Source organism: Copadichromis virginalis, linkage group LG8, assembly GCF_057382275.1.
Source record: "Copadichromis virginalis isolate Kocher_CV1m ecotype Utaka linkage group LG8, C_Virginalis_male_GT1.1, whole genome shotgun sequence".
In the NCBI taxonomy this organism is placed as follows: domain Eukaryota; kingdom Metazoa; phylum Chordata; class Actinopteri; order Cichliformes; family Cichlidae; genus Copadichromis; species Copadichromis virginalis.
Window position 1 is genome coordinate 26,310,983 of NC_140625.1, and position 20,245 is coordinate 26,331,227.

The 20,245-nt window shown below is 42.4% G+C and overlaps 1 protein-coding gene across 3 annotated transcripts in view; it reads left to right on the forward strand.

Annotated features, from left to right (window-relative positions):
- LOC146703556 (ankyrin-3-like) overlaps positions 1-20,245 on the forward strand; it is a 129,148-nt gene that overhangs the window by 102,472 nt on the left and 6,431 nt on the right. For all 3 annotated transcript variants that reach the window (XM_085466817.1, XM_085466818.1, XM_085466819.1), the window contains 5 exons: positions 1,050-8,792; positions 11,100-11,174; positions 12,853-12,984; positions 13,139-13,282; positions 19,528-20,212. In XM_085466817.1, the coding sequence (XP_085322943.1) occupies positions 1,050-8,792; positions 11,100-11,174; positions 12,853-12,984; positions 13,139-13,282; positions 19,528-20,212 (8,779 nt within the window). The remainder of the gene's footprint in view (positions 1-1,049; positions 8,793-11,099; positions 11,175-12,852; positions 12,985-13,138; positions 13,283-19,527; positions 20,213-20,245) is intronic.

Consider the following 20,245-nt stretch of genomic DNA (forward strand, 5'->3'; position numbering starts at 1 on the left):
ACATGCTTGTTTACAAAGTGGTATATATTTTTGCATGGGTCAGTAAGTGGTTTTGAGTTTCTGTGCCATGCTTGCCCACATTGTGAGTTGTTGTTCTTCTGGGTTGATTTCCACTGCTGTGTTATACAAGTCAAATTTTTTCTTTGACTTACCAGCACCATGGTAATAGGCATTTTGGATGGAGGTCAAAGTAAAAAATTTTCTGTATTTCTTTTGTCCCCTCTGAGTTTAAAGCTCTTTTTGGCTTTGTGATGAAGTAGCAGTTTTGTGTGGGACAAAAATGCATGTCAGAGGTCTTGAGTTTGGCTTTCTTTCAGGTGTTTATTTTAAGTTTTACCACAGTCTTTGCTTGTCACCAATTTGATGCTGCATGACAAAATGGGCCAAAACTTTAGTCTTGGAAAACACATTTTGTCATATTTGTTTTAAGAGAAAATGAAAATGGAACCTTCAACAGCCATTGGCTCTGTTGGATCACAGTTTCTAAATTGTCTGAGGAATCTGTCATCATGTACTTTTTGGACCAAACAGATAAAAGGCACTTAAAAAAGCGGATTGAAATTAGAGCCAGTACCCAAATGTTGATATTAGAGTTTCTAAAGTCCAAAGAGAGAAGTTGTTTTTGTGCTTATCCTGGTACATTTGTCTTGCCATTTTTTCTGTTGTCAGTTGTTGGTCTACGCCATTGTCTTTGGAAATTTACTTTGCTGCTGTGTGTGCTCTCTTCTGTTTATTTCTTCTGTTGTTTTTGCTGTTTTTTGATTCATCTGCCAAACAGAAATCACACAGGAACACAACTGTTTGTTTTTTTTACGCCATCTTTAGTCTGTAATTAAATTTCTTACCTCATGTAACTGTTATTGTTCCTTATTTAATACTAGGACTGTTTTACTGACCAACTCTTCCTCCTCTGATCTCCTCTTCTTTCACATTTTTTTCTCCTTTACCTTCCCCAACATGATTTTCTGTTTATCTTTACTGTTCTGCATTTTTGTTGTTATTTTTTTGCCATTCCTTCTTCATCATTGTTTCTATGAATTCACCTGAAGAAACAGCAGTTGAACGAAGCGCAGCAACAAGAGCATTGCCTGCTGGTTACCCTCACAAACCTATCTTTCCAACCAGACCTTGCCCACCATGGTCGACTGCTCCTATTACCGTCCCTGGCCAAACAAGGCCCGTCGGAATGGGGGGTGCCCTCATCTCTACCGATTCACCGGCAGCCTCACCAGCTGCTTCTCCACTGAAATCTACTTGGCCCCTCTCAGCCCCATCAGCTGCATGTCCCACAACTATAAAAGTTCCACCAGCGCTTACCCTGTCATCCCCAGTCAAATCTGCCAGTGACATAGCGTCCTCATCCCCCATCCGTTCTTACAGGACTATGCCCTCACCCATTAAAACTGTAGTCCAGCAGGGTCAGTACCCTGTCCAGGGATCTACCAGCCTTGTGTCCTCTGGAAGTCCATGCAAACCTGCCACTGATCCAGCTTCTATCAAAAGTCTTGCTTCAGCATATACATCAAGGACTTCTCCACTTCACTCAATGCCCAATGGTTATATACCAGAAAGGTCTCCAGCTCCTGTTCCTTCTACAGCATCACCAAAGACATCGTACAGCATGTACAGTTCTAATCTACCTTTTAAAACTGCCCTTGGGTCCACAGTTGTGACAGATGCAGGGGCGCATACCCTGTCTTCTGTTAAAAGCATCTCCAGTCTGTCCTCTTTGAAAACCTCTGTAGACTCAACACTCTCATCCCGTGGAGGGAGGACATCCATCTCATCTCTCTCTTCCACTGGCCAAACAACCATTGCTTCTTCAGAATTGTCCATGATGAATGGATCTGTCTCACCTGTAAAATATCCATCCTCTTCGTCCACTCCATCCTCCCCTTCTTCACGCCTTATTTCAGAGAGAAGTAGCAGCCTTCAAGAGAGGATCCAGGCCACCACCCAGGCAGCAACCTCTGGTGTCAGCGCAGCCATAAATGAGGCTATAGACTCGTACTCTGTCTCAGGCTACGGTACTCTTAAGTCACTGTCGTCCTCGCGTAGATCTGCAACAGCAAGCTCTGCTTATGGTTCTCTGAGATCTGTAGCTGCCTCCCCAAACACGGCAGTTTCGTCTAATACAATGACTGTGCCTGTCTATTCACTGGTTAATGTCATCCCAGAGACCCCTGCCAAACCAGGACCTGGGTCTCTTAAGATGGCTCTTCCCGACTCCTCTCGCACCTCATCATCTCTATCTTCCTCTTTGTCTTCCTGTGTTACTACAACAAAAATAAATTCCCAGTTAAAATCCCCTCCATTTATCACACCACCCATCATCCACCCGACTGCAGCTTCTAACCAGGAGATATTGAAAGATGTAGCAGACATGAAACAAGATCTGATTAGGATGACAGCTATTCTGCAGACAGACACACAGACTGCAGCTAAAACTGTCCAAACTTCACATACTGGCACTCCCAAAGAGACTAAGTTAGAGGAAGAGGAGCCATATACTCTGGTGGAGAAAGTAAAAGAAGATTTAGTCAAAGTCAGTGAGATATTACAGAAAGATATCATTAGTGAAGCTAAAGAAAGAGCCTCAGAGGACGAATGGGAAGAATTTTCCAAAGATGAGATTGAAGAGGCACAAAGAAGTGCCATCTCAGACTATTACCCTCCTTTTGATGAACACACACTTTTACTTAAGCACCAGTCAAGCAAAGAGTTAGACTTGGCTAAAGTAGTAGACTTTTTAACAAATGATATCGGTGCTAGCTCTCTCTCAAAAATGGCAGAGCTGAAATGTAAGTATGAGGAAGAGGCAAAAAGAGATGGGGAAGAGAAACAGAAACGTGTTCTCAAGCCATCCATGTCAATACAGGAGCACAAACTCAAAATGCCTCCACCAGTTTCAGGCATGCTCAGATCTCCCTCAGAGAAGGACCTAAGCAAACTTGCTGAGTCATATCAAGGGTCGGACACTATATTGGAATCGCCAGAGGATCTGTCTCATGAGCAGGATAAGAGTCCTCTGTCAGACAGTGGGTTTGAGACCAGGAGTGAAAAGACACCCTCTGCTCCCCAAAGTGCAGAGAGCACAGGACCTAAGCCTTTATTCACAGATTCCCCTATCCCCCCCTGCGTAACAGAGACCAGGACTGAAGTAGTCCATATTAGGAGCTATGAGCAGCCTGATGAGCTTTGTGAGCCTGGACTAATGGAAGAGGCTGCAACTGCTCTCCCTGCCATAGAACCACCTGAAGCAATTTCAGCAAGCTCCAGCAAAGCCCTACAGATGAAAATGCCCGAAGATGACTCAATGAAAAGCATGTGTCTTAAAGAGGAAACCCACATTACTACTACTACCAGAATGGTTTATCATAAGCCCCAACTGACTGATGGTGCAGAGATGATAGAGGAGGCAATGTCAGTTAGAGATATCATGAAAGCTTTCCAGTCAGGTAGGGATCCATCTAAAGATTTCGCAGGTCTTTTTGAACACAAAGCTAGCCAGGATTCTGTCAAAGGTGATGAGCTCACTCCTAGATTTCTTGACAGAGATGTTAAATCCAAACCCAAAGTTGAAAGGATAATTGAGGTTCATATTGAGAAGGGCCACAGCACTGCAGAACCGACTGAGGTCATTATCAGGGAAACCAAGAAACACCCCGAGCTTTATGTTTACAAAGGTGATCGGGGGATAAAGGAACTGACTGATTATGATGAAGCCCAACAAGAAGAAGAGGAGCTTGCTGTTGAAGAATCCCTGCCCACCTTTCTGGAAACATCTCGTGTTAATACGCCGGTGTCACAGGAAGAAGACAGTCGTCCGAGTTCTGCTCAACTCATAGCAGATGATTCATATAAAGCACTTAAATTGTTGAGCCAGCAGTCCATAGAATACTGTGATGATGAGCTATCAGAGATCCGAGGCGAGTCGTACAGGTTTGCTGAGAAAATGCTTCTCTCTGAAAAACTTGATGCGGCATCACTGAGCCACTCTGACACAGAGGATTCAGCACTGGTTTGTGACAAAATCCGCCACCTGGGTACTGAAGAAAGTAGTAGCCGTAGCACTGAGGGTGCAAGTCAACAGCAAGGAAGCCCCAAAAGAGAGTTTGTCTCAAAGTCATCAAAAGATGGGTCTCCTAAATCTGCTAAATTCCTGCACAGGGATGATCCATCTCAGTTTGATAAGGTAACAGTGCTCCATTACTCCACAGAACAGGGCAGCCCTAAACATGCAGTTTGGATGCGTTTTACAGAGGATAAACATGACAGGAGCAGGGATAAGTTACTTTATGAGGATAGGGTGGACCAAACTGTAAAGGAAGCTGAAGAAAAACTCAGTGAGGTCTCACAGTTCTTCCGTGATAAAACGGAAAAGCTCAATGATGAGCTTCAGTCTCCTGAGAAAAAGCCTATAAAGCGAGAGCTCAAGGATCCCAGGTCCTGGCCTAGCTCACCCAGCAGCAGTCCAGAGAAAACCCAGCAGAAACCCAAAGCAGAAGAGGTGTTCAGTAAAAGCAAACTCAGGGAGCCTTCAGTTGGTAAAATGTTTGGCAGCACCACAGCAGCTGAAAAGAAAAGCTCTAGTCTACCAAGCAGCCCACAGAAAACTGTTCTCTCTCATACTAGTGAGGATAAAATCAAACAACAGACAAAGTCCTGTGTGTCTGAACCCTCCTCTCCTGCTCATGTAAAATCAACATCCAAAGTGAGTGAAGTGAGAAAGAAGTTTGAATCGGAGGCTCAAAAAGTTAGTCAAAGTCAGTCTAGTCCAGCCAAAATTCCTCCTCCAGTACAGCCAAAACCGTCAATAAAGAAATTGCAGGAGAGCAAACTTCCCGTTTATCAGTTTTTTGCAGGAGGAAAAGTGTCTAAAGCATCTGAAACTTCAGAAGAAGTAAGCCCAAAAAAGGATGCTGAGAAGGACACAAATGGAAGTAAACCTGGTTTGATATCAGCATGCCCAAAAGTCCCCAAACTAGACAAGCCACCTAACAAAAACATCCCAGATGCCTCTGTACAAATCATTGAAACAAAGACAGACAAAGTAGGCACTAAAGGGAAGGCTAGTCCATCCAGTGCAACTCAGGCAATTAAAGAAAGCAATAAAAGTCAGAAAGCTCAATCACCTATAATTCCTGACAGTGCTAAAATTCCAGAAAAAGCCACTGACAGTAAAAAATACCAACAAGTTACAAAAAGTGAAAGTGCTTCCAAAGAAATTATAACTGAGCTATTCAAAAAGGATGCAGAGGAAACACTAAATAAAAATCTTAGAAAAAAGACAGAATCTCAAATTCCTGTTAGAAATACATCCCTCTCTTTAGATAATGACCTCACTAAGAAACCAACAATAACTAGACCCTCACAGATACCAACACTACCTAAAACCAAAGTACAAAGTCATGAGACAGTCCCAGCCAAAACAGATCTAACCTTTGAAATTCTTGATAATGCACCCAAAGATTCAAATTCCAATAACCTTCCTAGCCCCATAGAAATGTTGGAGAAAGCCATTACACCTCCAGCTGCTACAACAACCAGAGAGAACTTCAAAGGCATAAAAACATTACCTGTTTATGTTGGCGTTCAGGTGGGTAGACAGGCAGAGAGGGAAGCTAAAGGAGCACTGTACAATGTCAAACAAAAATCAAACTTAGCCCTAAGCCCCATAAGCCCAGATGATGACACACTAGAGCAGGTTTCTTTCATTGACAGCTCGGGAAAAAGTCCCATTACACCAGAGACTCCCAGCTCGGAGGAGGTCAGCTATGATCTCACATGCAGGACCCCTGATGGCTTTATGGGATTCTTGCCAGGGAAACCAAGCCCCATCATGGAGGTATCTGAGGAATCAGAGGGAGATGACCAGGGCAAGGTTTTCTCTTTTAAAGAGGCCCTACCAGAAAGTAAAACCAGTATTTACTCTACCCAAGCAGACATAGCTAATGCCAATAAGGAAGAAATAAAAACTGATAATCAACACGAGTTGAGCGTCAGCAATTTAAACCAACATGAAAGAGTCACTGGCATGCATGACGAAATAACAGGACAGGAGAAGCAACAAGCATCAAAAGACAAAGGTATTGCATATATTGAGTTCCCTCCCCCTCCTCCTCTGGACTCAAGTTCAGAAATGTCAGACCCAGAGAGAAAAGGTTCCTGTGCTTCTTCCGAGACCGAGACGGAAATGATGGAGGTGAATTTGCAGGAAGAACATGACAAGCATTTCCTGATCGAGCCAATTATACGAATACAGCCCCCATCCCCAGTGCCCCCTGGGGCAGATGACAGTCAGTCAAATGCTGATGAAGAGGATGATGAATCAATCTTCCAACCCATTCCTTGCAAGAAATTCACTTCTAAAGTTTCTGAGGAGGAGGACAAAAAGAAAGAGAAGGAAAAGGCATCTAAATCCAAAAAACATGACAAAAATGGAAATGGGCCCAATGGTGGCACCAATGGCACTAATGGTTCTAGTAATGGTTCAAAAGTTTCAAATGGCAAAGGAGAGGACTATGAATGTGAACAAAATGGAAATGACCAGTCAATTACAGACTGTTCAATTGCTACCACGGCTGAATTTTCTCATGACACTGATGCGACAGAAATAGACTCCCTCGATGGATATGAACTCCAAGATGAGGATGATGGCCTGTGTGAGCAGGCAGACTTACGGCTGTTTGGTCTTCCAGACAGCCGGAGAGATGTCTGGGCAACAGATACATTTAGGTCCTCTGATCGCTCTTTTCCCCAGACTAAACTGGAGGTTATTGAAGAGGAAAAAACCCCAGAGGAATGTCAAAAGGATATTATTGGCAAAGAGATACCCTCAAATGGTGGAAAGACTGATGGTGTTAGTAAAGATGGAGCTACAAGTCAGGAACAAAAACATTCAGATAAAGAGGGGTTTTCAGACACTTACTTTAGTTATAAGATAGAAGAGGAGTTTAATTCTCCTTTTAAGACTGTTGCCACCAAAGGGCTGGACTTTGACCCTTGGCCCAGTAAAGGTGGAGAAGAAGTCGTTGATATGGGAGGGACACGGGGAAACAATGGTGAGCCTAAGCCTTTTGGACTGGCAGTTGACGACCAGTCCCAGGCCACAACACCAGACACTACCCCAGCCCGAACTCCAACGGATGATAGCACGCCGACGAGCGAGCCAAATCCATTCCCCTTCCATGAAGGGAAGATGTTTGAGATGACACGCAGTGGGGCGATTGACATGAGCAAGAGGGACATGGTGGAGGAGAGGCTCCAGTTTTTTCAGATTGGTGAGCATTATTACGCAGCGGGCAGGTACAGGGTCAGGGACACTGAAGTAGATGGGAGGGAGCAGTTTTATATTCAGGAACCCACAAATACCTTCTCAGTCCCCCATGTACCCATTCAGACTACTACTGTCCAACTAGAAATATCAAATCAGGCTAGCAGTTATAGCACATGCACAAACTCATCCTGTAACACCAAGCCTAAATTCTCCACTTTTAGAACTGAATTCAACCTGTCATCTGATAAAACATCCAGTGCCTCAAATAGCACTGCTAAAAGTGGAACACCAAGCACCTTTGATCATTGTAAAGACAAAACCTCAGGGGCAAATGTAGATAGTTTTTACCATGTAACATCAAATTACACAGATTATTTTAATTTTTGTGCATCAAACATTACTCCAGATAAGTCGAAACAGGCGGATAATTTGGCATGTACCTCGGAGTTTCAAAACACAGTTTACCAAAGCACAGATTATTCTTCTGCACCTTCGCAACAGATTAGAAGTTTGCAAACATCGAGCGACAATATCAGTAGCAATATCCCCGAGTACCATTCAGATGTCTTTCAGGCTGGCAGTGTCATGTACAATGTGTTGTCGTCTTTAAGATCCACTCTGCAAGAGGTCAGCAGGATCGAAGCTTCCTTCAGCCAGTTAGATGAAAGCAGAAGTGAAGGCAGGGGTTTTTCTAATGTAGCAATAATAAACACTGAAGCCAAAAAGGTCAAAAGCCAGATATTCAAGTCCAGGTTACCGCTGAGGGTACCCTGCCAAAAACTATGCAGTCATAGTCAGCCAGTGACGAAAGACAAGTCACAAAAAAATGATAAAGTCCTACTTAGGAAACATGGACTACTTAAAATCAGGGAACGATTAGATCCTTTTAAGACTTTATTACCAAGGTCGAAAATTCCAGTATTAAAAGCCATTAAATACCCTTCTTATTTGCAAGAGCAGAAGCAGGTCAGTACTAAATCTACAGTTAGGGGTAGGAGCAATAACTCTGCCAGGGATGGTAAGCAGCTAACTAAAAGCAAACCCATTTTGATAAAAACCGCCAGTAGAAGTACAACAAAAGAGATGGGGAAAAAGAACAGCTCAGTGTCAAAATGTTTTAAAGCAAAGTCTGTCAGTAGCCAGATAGTCAAGTCTTTGGTCAAAACCATTTCCAAGGAGGCTGAAGCAAAGTTAGAGGGGAAAACACTGCCCACTGAGGACGAAGAGAGCTGCAGCCTCAGCATTACCAGGAACACTTCCTTGTCACAACCATCTAGAGCTTCTAGAAGTTCCTGCCCTTCACGCACCTCTACCTCCACCTCCACCAGCACCACTACATCAACATCATCTCCTATAGATGTGAGAGCTGAGGTTGAGCAGGCCAGCAGTGAGAGGATGAGGAGGAGCATGAGGAAAAGTAGGCGGACACTTGGAGGGAAGGAGCAAGAGCAGAAGGAGGAAGGGAGTCAGGTTGATCAACCAATCCCCGCTCCTGTCACGGAGAACGAGACTAGTTTGTAAACTCTTTCTAAAAACTTGTTATACTTTACCCTTCTCTCTATGAGATGCATGCAGCTGTTGTGGGTGCTTGTGATGTGACTTTGTAATGTAGCCGTCATTTCTTCTTCCTGTCATTCTTTTTATGTGTCCTGTGCTGTCTGATTTGTTCAGATAGAGGCTACAACATGGAGAATCTGTCGGTAGAGCAGAAGACTTTCACATAATTTAAGGTTTTAGTTATTTTAGGAAACAGGATATCACTTAATAACATCATAGAAGTACTGTTCTGGTGGACAGAGCTTTATAAAAGCAAGGTCTTTGGATAGAAACCGGTACAAGCGATTAAATTTCAGTATCAGGAAGCACCTTTTAGTTGTCATAAATGGTTGCAAAAGCACTTCTGGGAGGCTAAGTTTGTGAGTGTACATTTCTTTCACAATAAGACAAAGTTAGCTTTCCACCTACCCACATGACACAACACCACAGCACTCACCTCCACTCTAGATGTGTCTGAGATCGAGAATGTTTTGGGGAAATATGAAGGTGTGTTTGTTTTGATCTGCTTGCCTGGTTTGTAGATATGTTTGGTGGTACTTTTGCTCTGTGAAATCACTGTGAAAACAATACATCGGCTGAACTTGACAATCACTTGAATGACAGCTACACAAGGGCATGTCAGTGTAGTCAGCCACTGGCACTTTGTCGTAGCTAGATTGCTTTTGAGTTCAAGTTTAAGCTATGAATTGTTTTTATCAGTGAGTGGGAATGTTGCTTGATGGTAGATTGTTTGTGGTTAGTTATGTGATACTCTGAACTCTAATTACAGAAACTAATACTACTAAATATCAAACTTATTAGTGTAAAAATGTCATTGACGATTTTTCTGGCCTCACAGATTCTCAAATCTTTGATTCCCCTTGATGTTATCAGCCACCCGTAAGCCTAAAAGTAGTTAATATAATGATTCCGTTACATTAAGACCTAATATTTAGCACACTGAACTAAAGAAAATAGATTTAATATAAAAGAACAGGTCTGCAAAGTATTGTCAGTGTGGAAGGGCTTGACACCTGCATTCCTTCTAATGGCCAGCAAGGAGCGTCTTCTGTCCTCGCAAAAAGAAATTTGATTGGTTCAAAGTTGAATTTGCCTCAATGCACTTTGCATAGTAAGGTAAAGACTCTACAGCAGGGGTGCCCAATCCCGGTCCTCGAGAGCTACTATCCTGCAGCTTTTAGATGCATCCCTACTCCAACACAGCTGAATCAAATGGTTTGATCTCTTCAGCATGCCATCATGTTTGGCAAAGGCCTGATAACAAGCCATTCATTTGATTCAGGTGTGTGGGAACAAGGATGCATCTAAAAGCTGCAGGACGGTAGCTCTCGAGGACCGGGATTGGGCACCCCTGCTCTACAGCAATACAGAGAAAATCCCAACAATCAGCCGACCCCCTACGAAAAAGCATTTGGCAACAGTGGGAAGGTAAAACTCCCTTTTGCCAGAAAGAAACCTCAGAGTAGAAGCAGGCTCAGTGAGGAGGAGCCATCTGCCACGACGGGTTGGAATGAAGGGTGCATCTAATTGGTCAGTTGTCATATTTTAAAGAACTGATCAAAATGTAATCAATTAATGCTTCATTATAGTTGTACGTTTTAATACTTCTTTTTAAATGTAGATATCATTAGAGTTACTTCTTTTAATGGTTGCATAATCAAAACTGTGCAAATGTTTCCCATCCCTGGGTACAGATGATGTGGAGGCCCACACAAGGTCTGGAAATGAAATGAAAAAGCTGTAGAATATAGCCCTTAAAACATCTCATTGGAGAGCTTCAGCAATTGTGGTAGGTTTTGTGTTAAGCTAAGTAAACCATGGACTTTGAGTAAATTAATACCAAACAGACAGATAGTATTGGATTCCTTCTCATCCAGTTTTCATCAAAAGAGCAGAAAAAATCCTAAATAAGCATTTAGTTTCTTAACAGAACGTTGAGGTTTGTCAGGCCAGAAAATCTCTTTTTTTCTTATAAGTGGGACATGGGACAGTGAGCTAAAGTTGGTCTTTCTTTGTTTGGTTTAATATAAACACTGCATTAAAAACAAATGTTCATTAAGTAGTTATTTAGCAGGTTACATCAAGGTGAAAGGTCCAAAACAGACAAACTTAAAGTTCACAATCCCAATCTGTTTCTTTCATTACATTCTCTGAGTCTCTGTGTGTGTCTCTCACTGAGAACCACATGTGATTCATTTGGAAATTTCTGTCATTACATAACACTAACTGTTTGTACCCTACCCTTCCTTGCTTCCTCGCACAGGCCCTCACAGTCCCTGTGAGAGAACAGACCTCCGCATGGCGATAGTAGCTGACCACCTTGGACTCAGTTGGACTGGTGAGTTTGAACACATCTCCGTTTTTTGTTTGTTTGTTTGTTTGTTTACTTTCACATTGTGTAAAAATTAAGCCAAACAGAACCACAAAGTGATGTAAGAAAAATGATTATCATAAAATGTGAGAATTTTTAAGGCTTAAGGAATGATCTGGACTGAAACGGACTCTTATGTGTCAGTTTTTAAGGGTTTGTTGCCACCTGGTGGACGTATACTGTAAAAATGTCTCAACTGAGCAGTACTGCAGTGATATTTATAGCCACATAATACTACAGCATCATCGGTACATAGCATATAACAAAAAATAACTAAAAAACTTCTCATGTTTGGATGTTTTTCAAATTTTGAAGATACTTAACTGCTGAATACATGTAGGAGATACTAGGATTTGAAACGGTGAAGAAAATATATAAAGCAATAAAAGCTTCATTGATTTTAAGGAGCATAAAGCTTTGATACATCTTTATATTTGAGTGTATCTTTAGAGGAATAGCAGGTGTATATTTTACTTGAGCAGCGATTAGGGCGTGGCCCCTGCGGCCGCCTGCACTGCAGCACTTTCCCCACGCCTACCAGCATTTGTACGACTGGCTGTGAATGCACTGCAAACGTATGTCCGCTGAATGAGTGCCCAGCTGAGAGAAGGAATCTAATCCATATTTAATGTGTGTTCCAATTGCAGAGCTGCAGTGAACCATCAGACCTGCTGAACATTAGTTTCTCGTGGGTTTAGATTTAGAGTCGTGATTCTAGTCCTTCATTAGCTGCAGACTGTGTCTGACACATTGTTTGGCAGTAATTCATTTCGGTGCTGCAGTTTAATCAGTGCATCAGCACATCCCTCACCTCCTGCTTTGTAGGCAATCAAGTGTAACCTGTAACATGGGCCCAGATCAGATGTAAGTGGTGCAAACATGAAAACTAATTCAAAATGCCACTTTCGCCACACGCATTTTCTAGCTAAATACTGTTGCTGCATTTGTTTTTGCATTTCTACACATTTCCCTTTGTTAGGCATGATACTGTCAGATTTATCAACTGGAGAGCAATCTCTATAAACAGATATCTTCATATGAACATGCCAGATCTGGAAGCTAGGGACACGTTTTCTGTCTGCTTTCTGTTTGTAGTATGAGTTCCAGTCACGTTTGAGCAGGCTTTGGCATGCATGCCAGTAAATAGTGATAAAGTGAAATGATCAGCTATTGTCTCACAATGATTTAACTTTACAAAAAAGAAGGAAGCGATGCATGGCACTGATGGCATCAGGTGCAGCAAAACTGCAGAGCAACAGAAGCACACCACCCACATTCATACCACAGGTGTAAATGCTGGGAATGGCAGTGGCATCATGCTTGCAGGCAGTTCTCCAGAAAGCCAACAACACGTTGTGTCAGCTTGACATGGATGATGTTGTGCATAGCTTGAATGCTGACTGGTTAAAAAGAGGGAACAAGAGAGAACAAGAAAGAGAGCAATAGCTCAATTTTAAAAAAATATATATATAATTAATGGCACTCAACATCCTCAACATGTTTGAATTTCTCTCATGGGAATGGATGGCTGAAAGATCAGATAAAACAAAACATGTAACTTTGGTGGTCAATAATGGTGCTGCAGAAATGTCCTGTTGTGGAACTCCAGCCCTGCAATTCAGCTATCTATATGCTGCTGTTACAGAGCTGGCCAGGGAGCTGGATTTCTCTGTGGATGAGATCAACTTGATCAGAGTGGAAAACCCCAATTCCCTGACGGCACAGAGCTTCATGCTCCTAAAGAAATGGGTGCACAGGGACGGTAAAAATGCCACAAGTAAGTACAGAAGTAGATATGGCTGCTGTATTTCATACTCATATATATTTCAGTTGCTGGTTTATGATAAAACGAATCAATAAAAGGACATTATCAATGTTTGCGATGCCACAACATCACCTTATGAATCAATTCCTGTCTCTCTCCTCCCCAGCGGATGCTTTAACCGCGGTGCTGACTAAGATCAATCGGTTGGATATTGTGACTTTGCTGGAAGGGCCCATATTTGACTACGGTAACATTTCAGGCACACGCTGCTTTGCCGATGATAACGCAGTATTCCCGGATCAGTCCGATGGTAAAGTGTAGCCCACCCTAGCTGAACTCAGTCTATCTCTCAGTCTATCCCTTCACCCTTCTTCACCACCTCTCTCAGCCAGAGGCAGTCGGACATGACTGCGTAAATAAATATTGAACCAATCAGGCTTGACTAAACTGTGGAAGTTAATGACCAAAGTGAATGAACGCTCCAGCAGGTTCATTGAGTTCATGTCAGATAATGGACCGTCAGGTAGTAAACGCACTGGAGCCGTGTTTATTGAGCAGTCAGCTTGTTCGTTCACCAACACAGGCCAGTGCAATTCGTTCATAGCACTCAGTCTTTGGAACTGTAATGACAAGTGACAGATTGATAGAAATTCGTTCCCATATTATTGATTTTAATTAAGCACAGGAAACTCTGTACCATTTTTGGGTGCATGAAACTTTTAGTATGTTTCATTGTTTTTGTCAGATGTACAAAGCATGATGAAGGAAATGAATGCCGCCTCTGTCCCCGCTGATAAATGCATTTTCTTGAAATCTTGAAATGATTTTTTCAGATGGGGCAGGGCACTGCTTTGTAATTTGGTTTAACAATAGTTATGTTTATGTGTGTTTTTATTAATTAAACACAGCCATGACATGAGAAAACATGAAAACATAATCATAACAACCAATTTTTAACAATGGCATGCTTGCTTTAAGCACTATGGCAGACCCTTTTCTCTCCCTCTTCTGTATTTCTCTCTTTCCTCTTGTATGAAAATGAAGTATGGCAGCAGTTTGTGACTCTGACAGACACATTGAAGGCCATTTCAGAACTTTTACCACAATGTGCTGTTTCCCTCCTCACATTGCAGATATGTTCTCAAATACATTTCAAATGAAAATGCTTTATTTTTTATATAAATTTGACTGTTTTCCACAGTTAAAACACACTGTTAATATATCTTTAGATAACTAAATTTCAATAAGGAGAGATTACTTGGAAGAATTTAACATGATTTATTGAGATGGAGAAATTCATGTATTTGGTGATTAGACTCTGATGACCCATCATAGCAGAAGAAAATCCCAGCGGTGATGGATTTAGGACAGGACCCCCTGGAGTCTAGACACTGATGGTAGTGAAGATGAAGACTAAGGCTTAAATAGAGCTCTGACTGCGGTGGAGATGGGGAGGTGGTGGGTTGCATGAAAGAGAGTCTAAAAGGTAGGATGACAAGAAAATGATCGTACTAGAGAAATGATGTCAGTACTGAGATTGACAGTGTGGGAAAGCGTAAACATGTAAACAGAAAAAAAGCTGAACACCCAGGAATGCAGATGAGTGATTACAGATCTTCCTTATTGAACCTAAGCATAAGCTTCATAAAACAGGGGTAGAGTCAAGGGATGGATACGGGGAGCAGCACTGCAGGCTCAAGACACCCAATCCGTTTGACAACTCAACAACCGCCACATAGTATCAAAGGACTGAAAAGAGAAGCATGTAAAAGTCAATAACAATATTAAACAGCACAATTATATTCAGCAGTAATAATGCTTTTTTATTTCTCTAGCCTGTCTTTTGTCCCTGGCTATTACTGCAGCTCTATTAACCGACTGCCAGTTTTTAATTAAGGAACATGAGTAATGATGACTAATTATTAACTTCTGCCGCCAAATCCAATGCCAACTTTTTACCATGGATTTTACAGAACCATTGCTATGAATGGAATAAAATTAATCTTTCCACTACTGTTCTTTACTTCTTCAAGAAAAAAAGCAGATAACACGCACTAAGTAAAGCCAAATAAGCTCTTCTCTGGATTCAGTAGACGAGTTTAGAGTCTGCTTTGGCACTTTAAAACAAAATTCTGAAATGGTCTCATTTCCAGTCTGTCTAATTAGGTTTTCTTGAAGTCATCTTAACACAAGGATCGGCTGTTACCTTGAATAACAACAGAGCTGAGGTGATCTTTTTGCAAAGATGATTTCTTGGGGAACCGACTTAAGTAGATTAACAAAATGCATGGCTATGGCTTTGTGTGAAGGGCTGCCTGCTGTGTTGTTGTTGACTCACATTAATACACTTCTAACACTCTTTAAATGGGCGAAGCCTTTTCAACACATCCAGAAGTGGTTTTTTTTTTTTTTTTGATGACTTGCACATTTTGATCTGGATGTGCTCTGTTCCACACGGCACTCACAGATGAGTTGAAAATGAAACGCCTTTTTTCAAAGTGTACAGTGTATACTAATGCTTCTGTGTCACTGCTGTTAGCTATGTGTGATACCTGTCATCTCCTGGTTCCTCCGAGCCTCCAGCCTCTACGCTCCACTGTAGCTTCCTCTGCTTTGAGACCAGCAGACTCCCTGCCTCTTCATCCTCCTCTTCCTCTTGCTTCTGAGTGACTAATTTCCACAGCAAATGCCCTTGTCTACTGAGCAGCACTAATCAGCTACTTCCCACCAATGGCTACCTTTTGCTAACCTCAGCAGCTTCAGGATCCAGTCATAGCTTCTGCTCCCACCCTTGCAGTTGAGTAGAATAAGACTAGAACAGCACAGTCTGTCATTACTAACAGCTTTCTACAGGTTGTGGAGGAACATAGCAATCTTACAGCTCTTTGGTGAGAGTTTAAGATCGCTCTTGTCAGCCTCTGCGCAAGCTGGATGACACTGAGAGCTAATTGCTGTCAAGGCCCATTTCAGACGCTCTTATCCATGGCATAGAAGTGCTCCAGGGGAGTCTCTTAACAGTAAAGCTCATTTAACCCAGTGTACATTTGCCAAACCAAACCTTAAAGACTATCAAGTCTTAAAAAATCACTGTAAGGTTGAGAAGTTATTGTTTGGTTTGGCAAATGTGAATCATGGCCTTTCTTCTGAACTTTTCGATGTGAAACATTCAGGATCTTTTTCCATGAAACAGTCTAAACATTGTGACATACTGTGTAATTTCCTTTTAGTAAGAAATCTGATGTGAGGTGTTATCAGGTTCTGCAACTTTGTCCAGAAACCATACTTGATCTGAATTTAATCAGATTTCGACATCCCGTCCTTGTGCACCACCAGACCGCTTTCAACTGGCTGCCATTTTTAGATCGCTCCATGAAAGTCGTTCTGACCGCTGACTGTGATTTCAGCATGAACCTCAAACTTGCAGATTGAGCCTACATGACCTTTTGAGTTTAACATCATTGGTGATGAGAGTGTTTCACCAACAATCTAGAGACAAAAGAGCAGGTATGAATGTACAAAGAACAGGAAAAACTTGAGTAGCTAATGTATTTGCCTCCCCCCAAAAATATGACACAACCACAAGGTAATTAAGACATACTGCACCACGCACACGCATAAATGCTGGCAATGCGTCGGCCGCTCACATTAAAAGATTCACCACAGATGTGAGATTGATCCTGGGGAACAGGATCAGGCATCCTTTAGATGTCTTAGAAGGATGACGAGTTCTGATGGGGGAACTTCGAGGAAGCCATGTTTCACCAGCAAATAGTGGATTAAAAAGGAAGAAATAACAAAATCACCATCTCTCCTCATCTGATTTGGTGAGGAGAGATGCAACTTTAGTCATTTTGCCTAAATGATTTGAGATAGACTCATTTTTATGATAGACTGGAGGAGATTCAGTGCGCATCACAGAGGCACAAGTGCACATGGTAAGGATGGGACTTTCATGGAGCGATCTACAGAACAGCACATGCAGGTTTTATGGACAGGGTCACAAAACCGCATACTTTAGTATTAGAACTTGGAAATTATAGAGTCTAGACTTTTAGTATTTCCAAGCATTTGCCCTTTCTCTTTTCATAAACATCTCCTCCTCTTTAAACCTAGACTGTAAAATCTCAGTTTTCCAGCAAAAAAATGATAAAATTATTGAAATTATTTGACTACCCTGGGGTGAAGGGTCCAAAGAGATGATACTCCTGCTGACTATGGTGCCTCTTCTTGCTTATCAGCTGAGATGAGCAACCCGATGAGTCCTACGCTCAATCTCTTCGCTTCTGCAGCTTCGTAGATTTTAAGCCTTCATCAGTCACATTTTCACTTCATTGTCAGTGTGTTTGACCTGTTTTATTTTTACATGCCTTGTTCTGTCTTCTAACCAGTTTTTGTCTAACATTTGTTCTGTGCCTTTTGTTCTGTCTTGTGAACCTTGCTAATTGCAACAGCTCCAAAACGTCTTAGAAGTCCTCAAATGCCTCAGCCTTCCCCTCTGCACACCACCTCCCTTTCTTCTTCCGCTCCACCCGTTCAAACCACACATATCAACACTTTCTCTTCCTCCTCTGTCTTTTTCTTCCCATCTCCCCCTTCCACACCTCCTGTTTACCTCCTGCCTGTGGCCCCTGTTCTCCCTCACTTCTTCACTCTGCCTTATTCCCCTCCTCTTCCCTCCTCCCCTCAAAGTCCTTTTAGCTGCCCTTCTTTCTTCTCTCCTCACTTTCCGCCCTCGGCCCTCTCCAAGCCCCTTCCTCCTCTTTCTTCCTCACTCCCAACTCTTCACCTTTTACCGCCTCCTCATTCTGCCTCTCCTACATCTGCTGAGTCTTCTCTCCCTTGTGCCTCTCCTCGCACCTTATCAGCTACTACTGTCCCTTCTTCTCCTTCCCCATCTTTAATATGTGCTTCCTCTCCACCTTTACTTCCTCCCTCTTCTACACCTCCTCTCTGTCCTTGCTCTTCATCCTCTTCTCCACCTCAAAATCGCCATCCTCTATCTCCACCTCCCCCATCTCCCCCATCCTCTCCCCTCCCTCCTGGTGTTCCTCCTTACTTCAGGCAAGATCGTTCAGTTCCTGAGGTTTACATTTAGAGGCCTGTGTGCTTCTCACTGCCTTTTGTTTGAACCAGCACAACTAAGCTACCTGAACTCTTCTCAAGCTTTTGCTCATAAACTGACCTAATTACTGAAAATGAAGTCCAGCTTGTTTTAAAGTCTCCTGCCTCACTAACTTCACTAATGTTGCATTTATTTGAGTGAGGCTGGGTCTAAGGCTACGTAGGTTTAAAAAGAAAACTCAAGTGCCAATTTTAGGCTACATAAACAGTATATGCCAGGTTTTTGGTTTTATTTTTATATTTTGTGTATTTCTGTTTCCACCACTTTTTGATGTGGTCATGTCTACTCGGTAGGGCTGGTTCAAAAGTCATTTAAAAGTACTTGAAATTATTGATTATTTTTCTACTTCTAGAGGCGGCAGAACAAAATTTAAACACAACAATTCTGATGTTCGTATATATTACAGATCGAGTACAACTGGAATAGCGTTATCATTTATCCACAGGAATAAATTCCAGAGTCTGGTTTGAACTCTGGTTTGTTCTGCAAGAAGCAATCCAGTACTGGCACAACACATTCGGAGAGAAATGCAGCCAGAGCCACAAAAGTGTAGAAATATCTGTCTTAGATGGCATGATGTACAAAGCAGGAGAGATGTTTCCTCTAAGTGAAGAAGTAGATTAATGAACTCACTCTGGACACCGATTGTGCAAACTATCCTCAACACATCGTGCATTTAAAGTAGCTGAACACCTGATGAATGGCCTGGTTTTTTTTCAGAAGAGACATGAAGGGCAGGCCTCTCTTAACAACAATGTGGGTGTTTATCCTTTTTATTTCCAAACTGTATGTCCTAATTAAATTCGTAGTTGTAAAATTATGTCGCAAGAAATCAGCTGAAAGCACACTGTGACCTTTGTAGATGTGTATAGGTGTGTGTAGCATCTAAAGAGCCAGATGTGTTTCTGAGCAGTTCACAAAGATTAAATTATAGCTTAAAGGAGCAGCGGCTCCCATTCAGCCGGCAAATTCCACTGTAAATATTGCTCCATGTCTGCTCTATGTGTATGTGATTTGAGATTAAATACGGATGTAATACTTTGCCTCCATAGTCTTTAAAGGTAATGGCATTACGTATTTTTTTTCTTATTTCAATTTAATATATTTCTGAATACTAAAATTCACCCACCAAATGCACAAATACCACAAGCAGAATCTAGAGGTGCAGTTCCCAGGAAGTTACCACTGGGTGTAAACCGACAAATAACTTTATAATATGTAAAGTTGTGTTTACATCTTATTCTGCTCCTTAATCACTTACACTTGTGACTTTTGAACAGATGCTACCCTTAAATGTTTCAAATGTTTCTCATTTCATCACCTCCATCACTTTACTTCTCCTTCCCTCCCTCTTCCAACCCCTTTTTTTTTTTATCTTTACCCCCTCTTCAATCCTCGTATCCTCTAATCCTGTACTCCTACAATCCACCCAGGCTACGACAATATAGATCTGGAGCTCCAAACCCCCTCAGACCTCAACTACGTGCCCCCAACCCCACTGCGCTCAGACGACTTCTTTAGCGAGGGCGATCCTTTAGTAGAGTCCCATAACAAGTCCATGCTTACTAGACCTAGCGACCTCTCTCTCACTCAGACCACCAGCACCTCCAGCAGCGACCCCCTCACAGTGGCCCCGGGTCCAGGCTCCACTGCCACAGAGCTACCTATTGCTGGGCCTGAAGATACAGAAACTGAGATGTTTACTGAAGAAAAAACAGGATTGGTGTGTGTAGAGAGGCCAGATAATGACAGACGGTTGGTAGAGCAATCAGGAAAGGAGACAGAAGAAGTAAAAGCAGGAGACCATCTTGTTTTGGAGAGTCAGGGAGGGGCCGTAAAAGAGAAGGCTACCGCAGACACTGGTCTTGGAAATGGAGTGGAGGAAGAAGAGGAGGAGGAAATGACGCAGGAGAGGTTGCAGAGTCTGCTGGAGGATTTAAAGCTGGAAGAGGGCATGGAGGAAGAGGAGGTGTCAGAGGAGCTTGTGAATGCCATCCTTGAGCAAGTACGGAAAGCAGAAAAAGACATTTATTCAGTTCCAGGCAGGAGCAGTGAGACGTCTGGCGCAATCGGGGAGTCAGCAGCCCCTGGCCCCAGCCCGGGCTCTGAGAAGGGCAGGTAGGACTTGATTTTATTTGAAATTCATTGTCA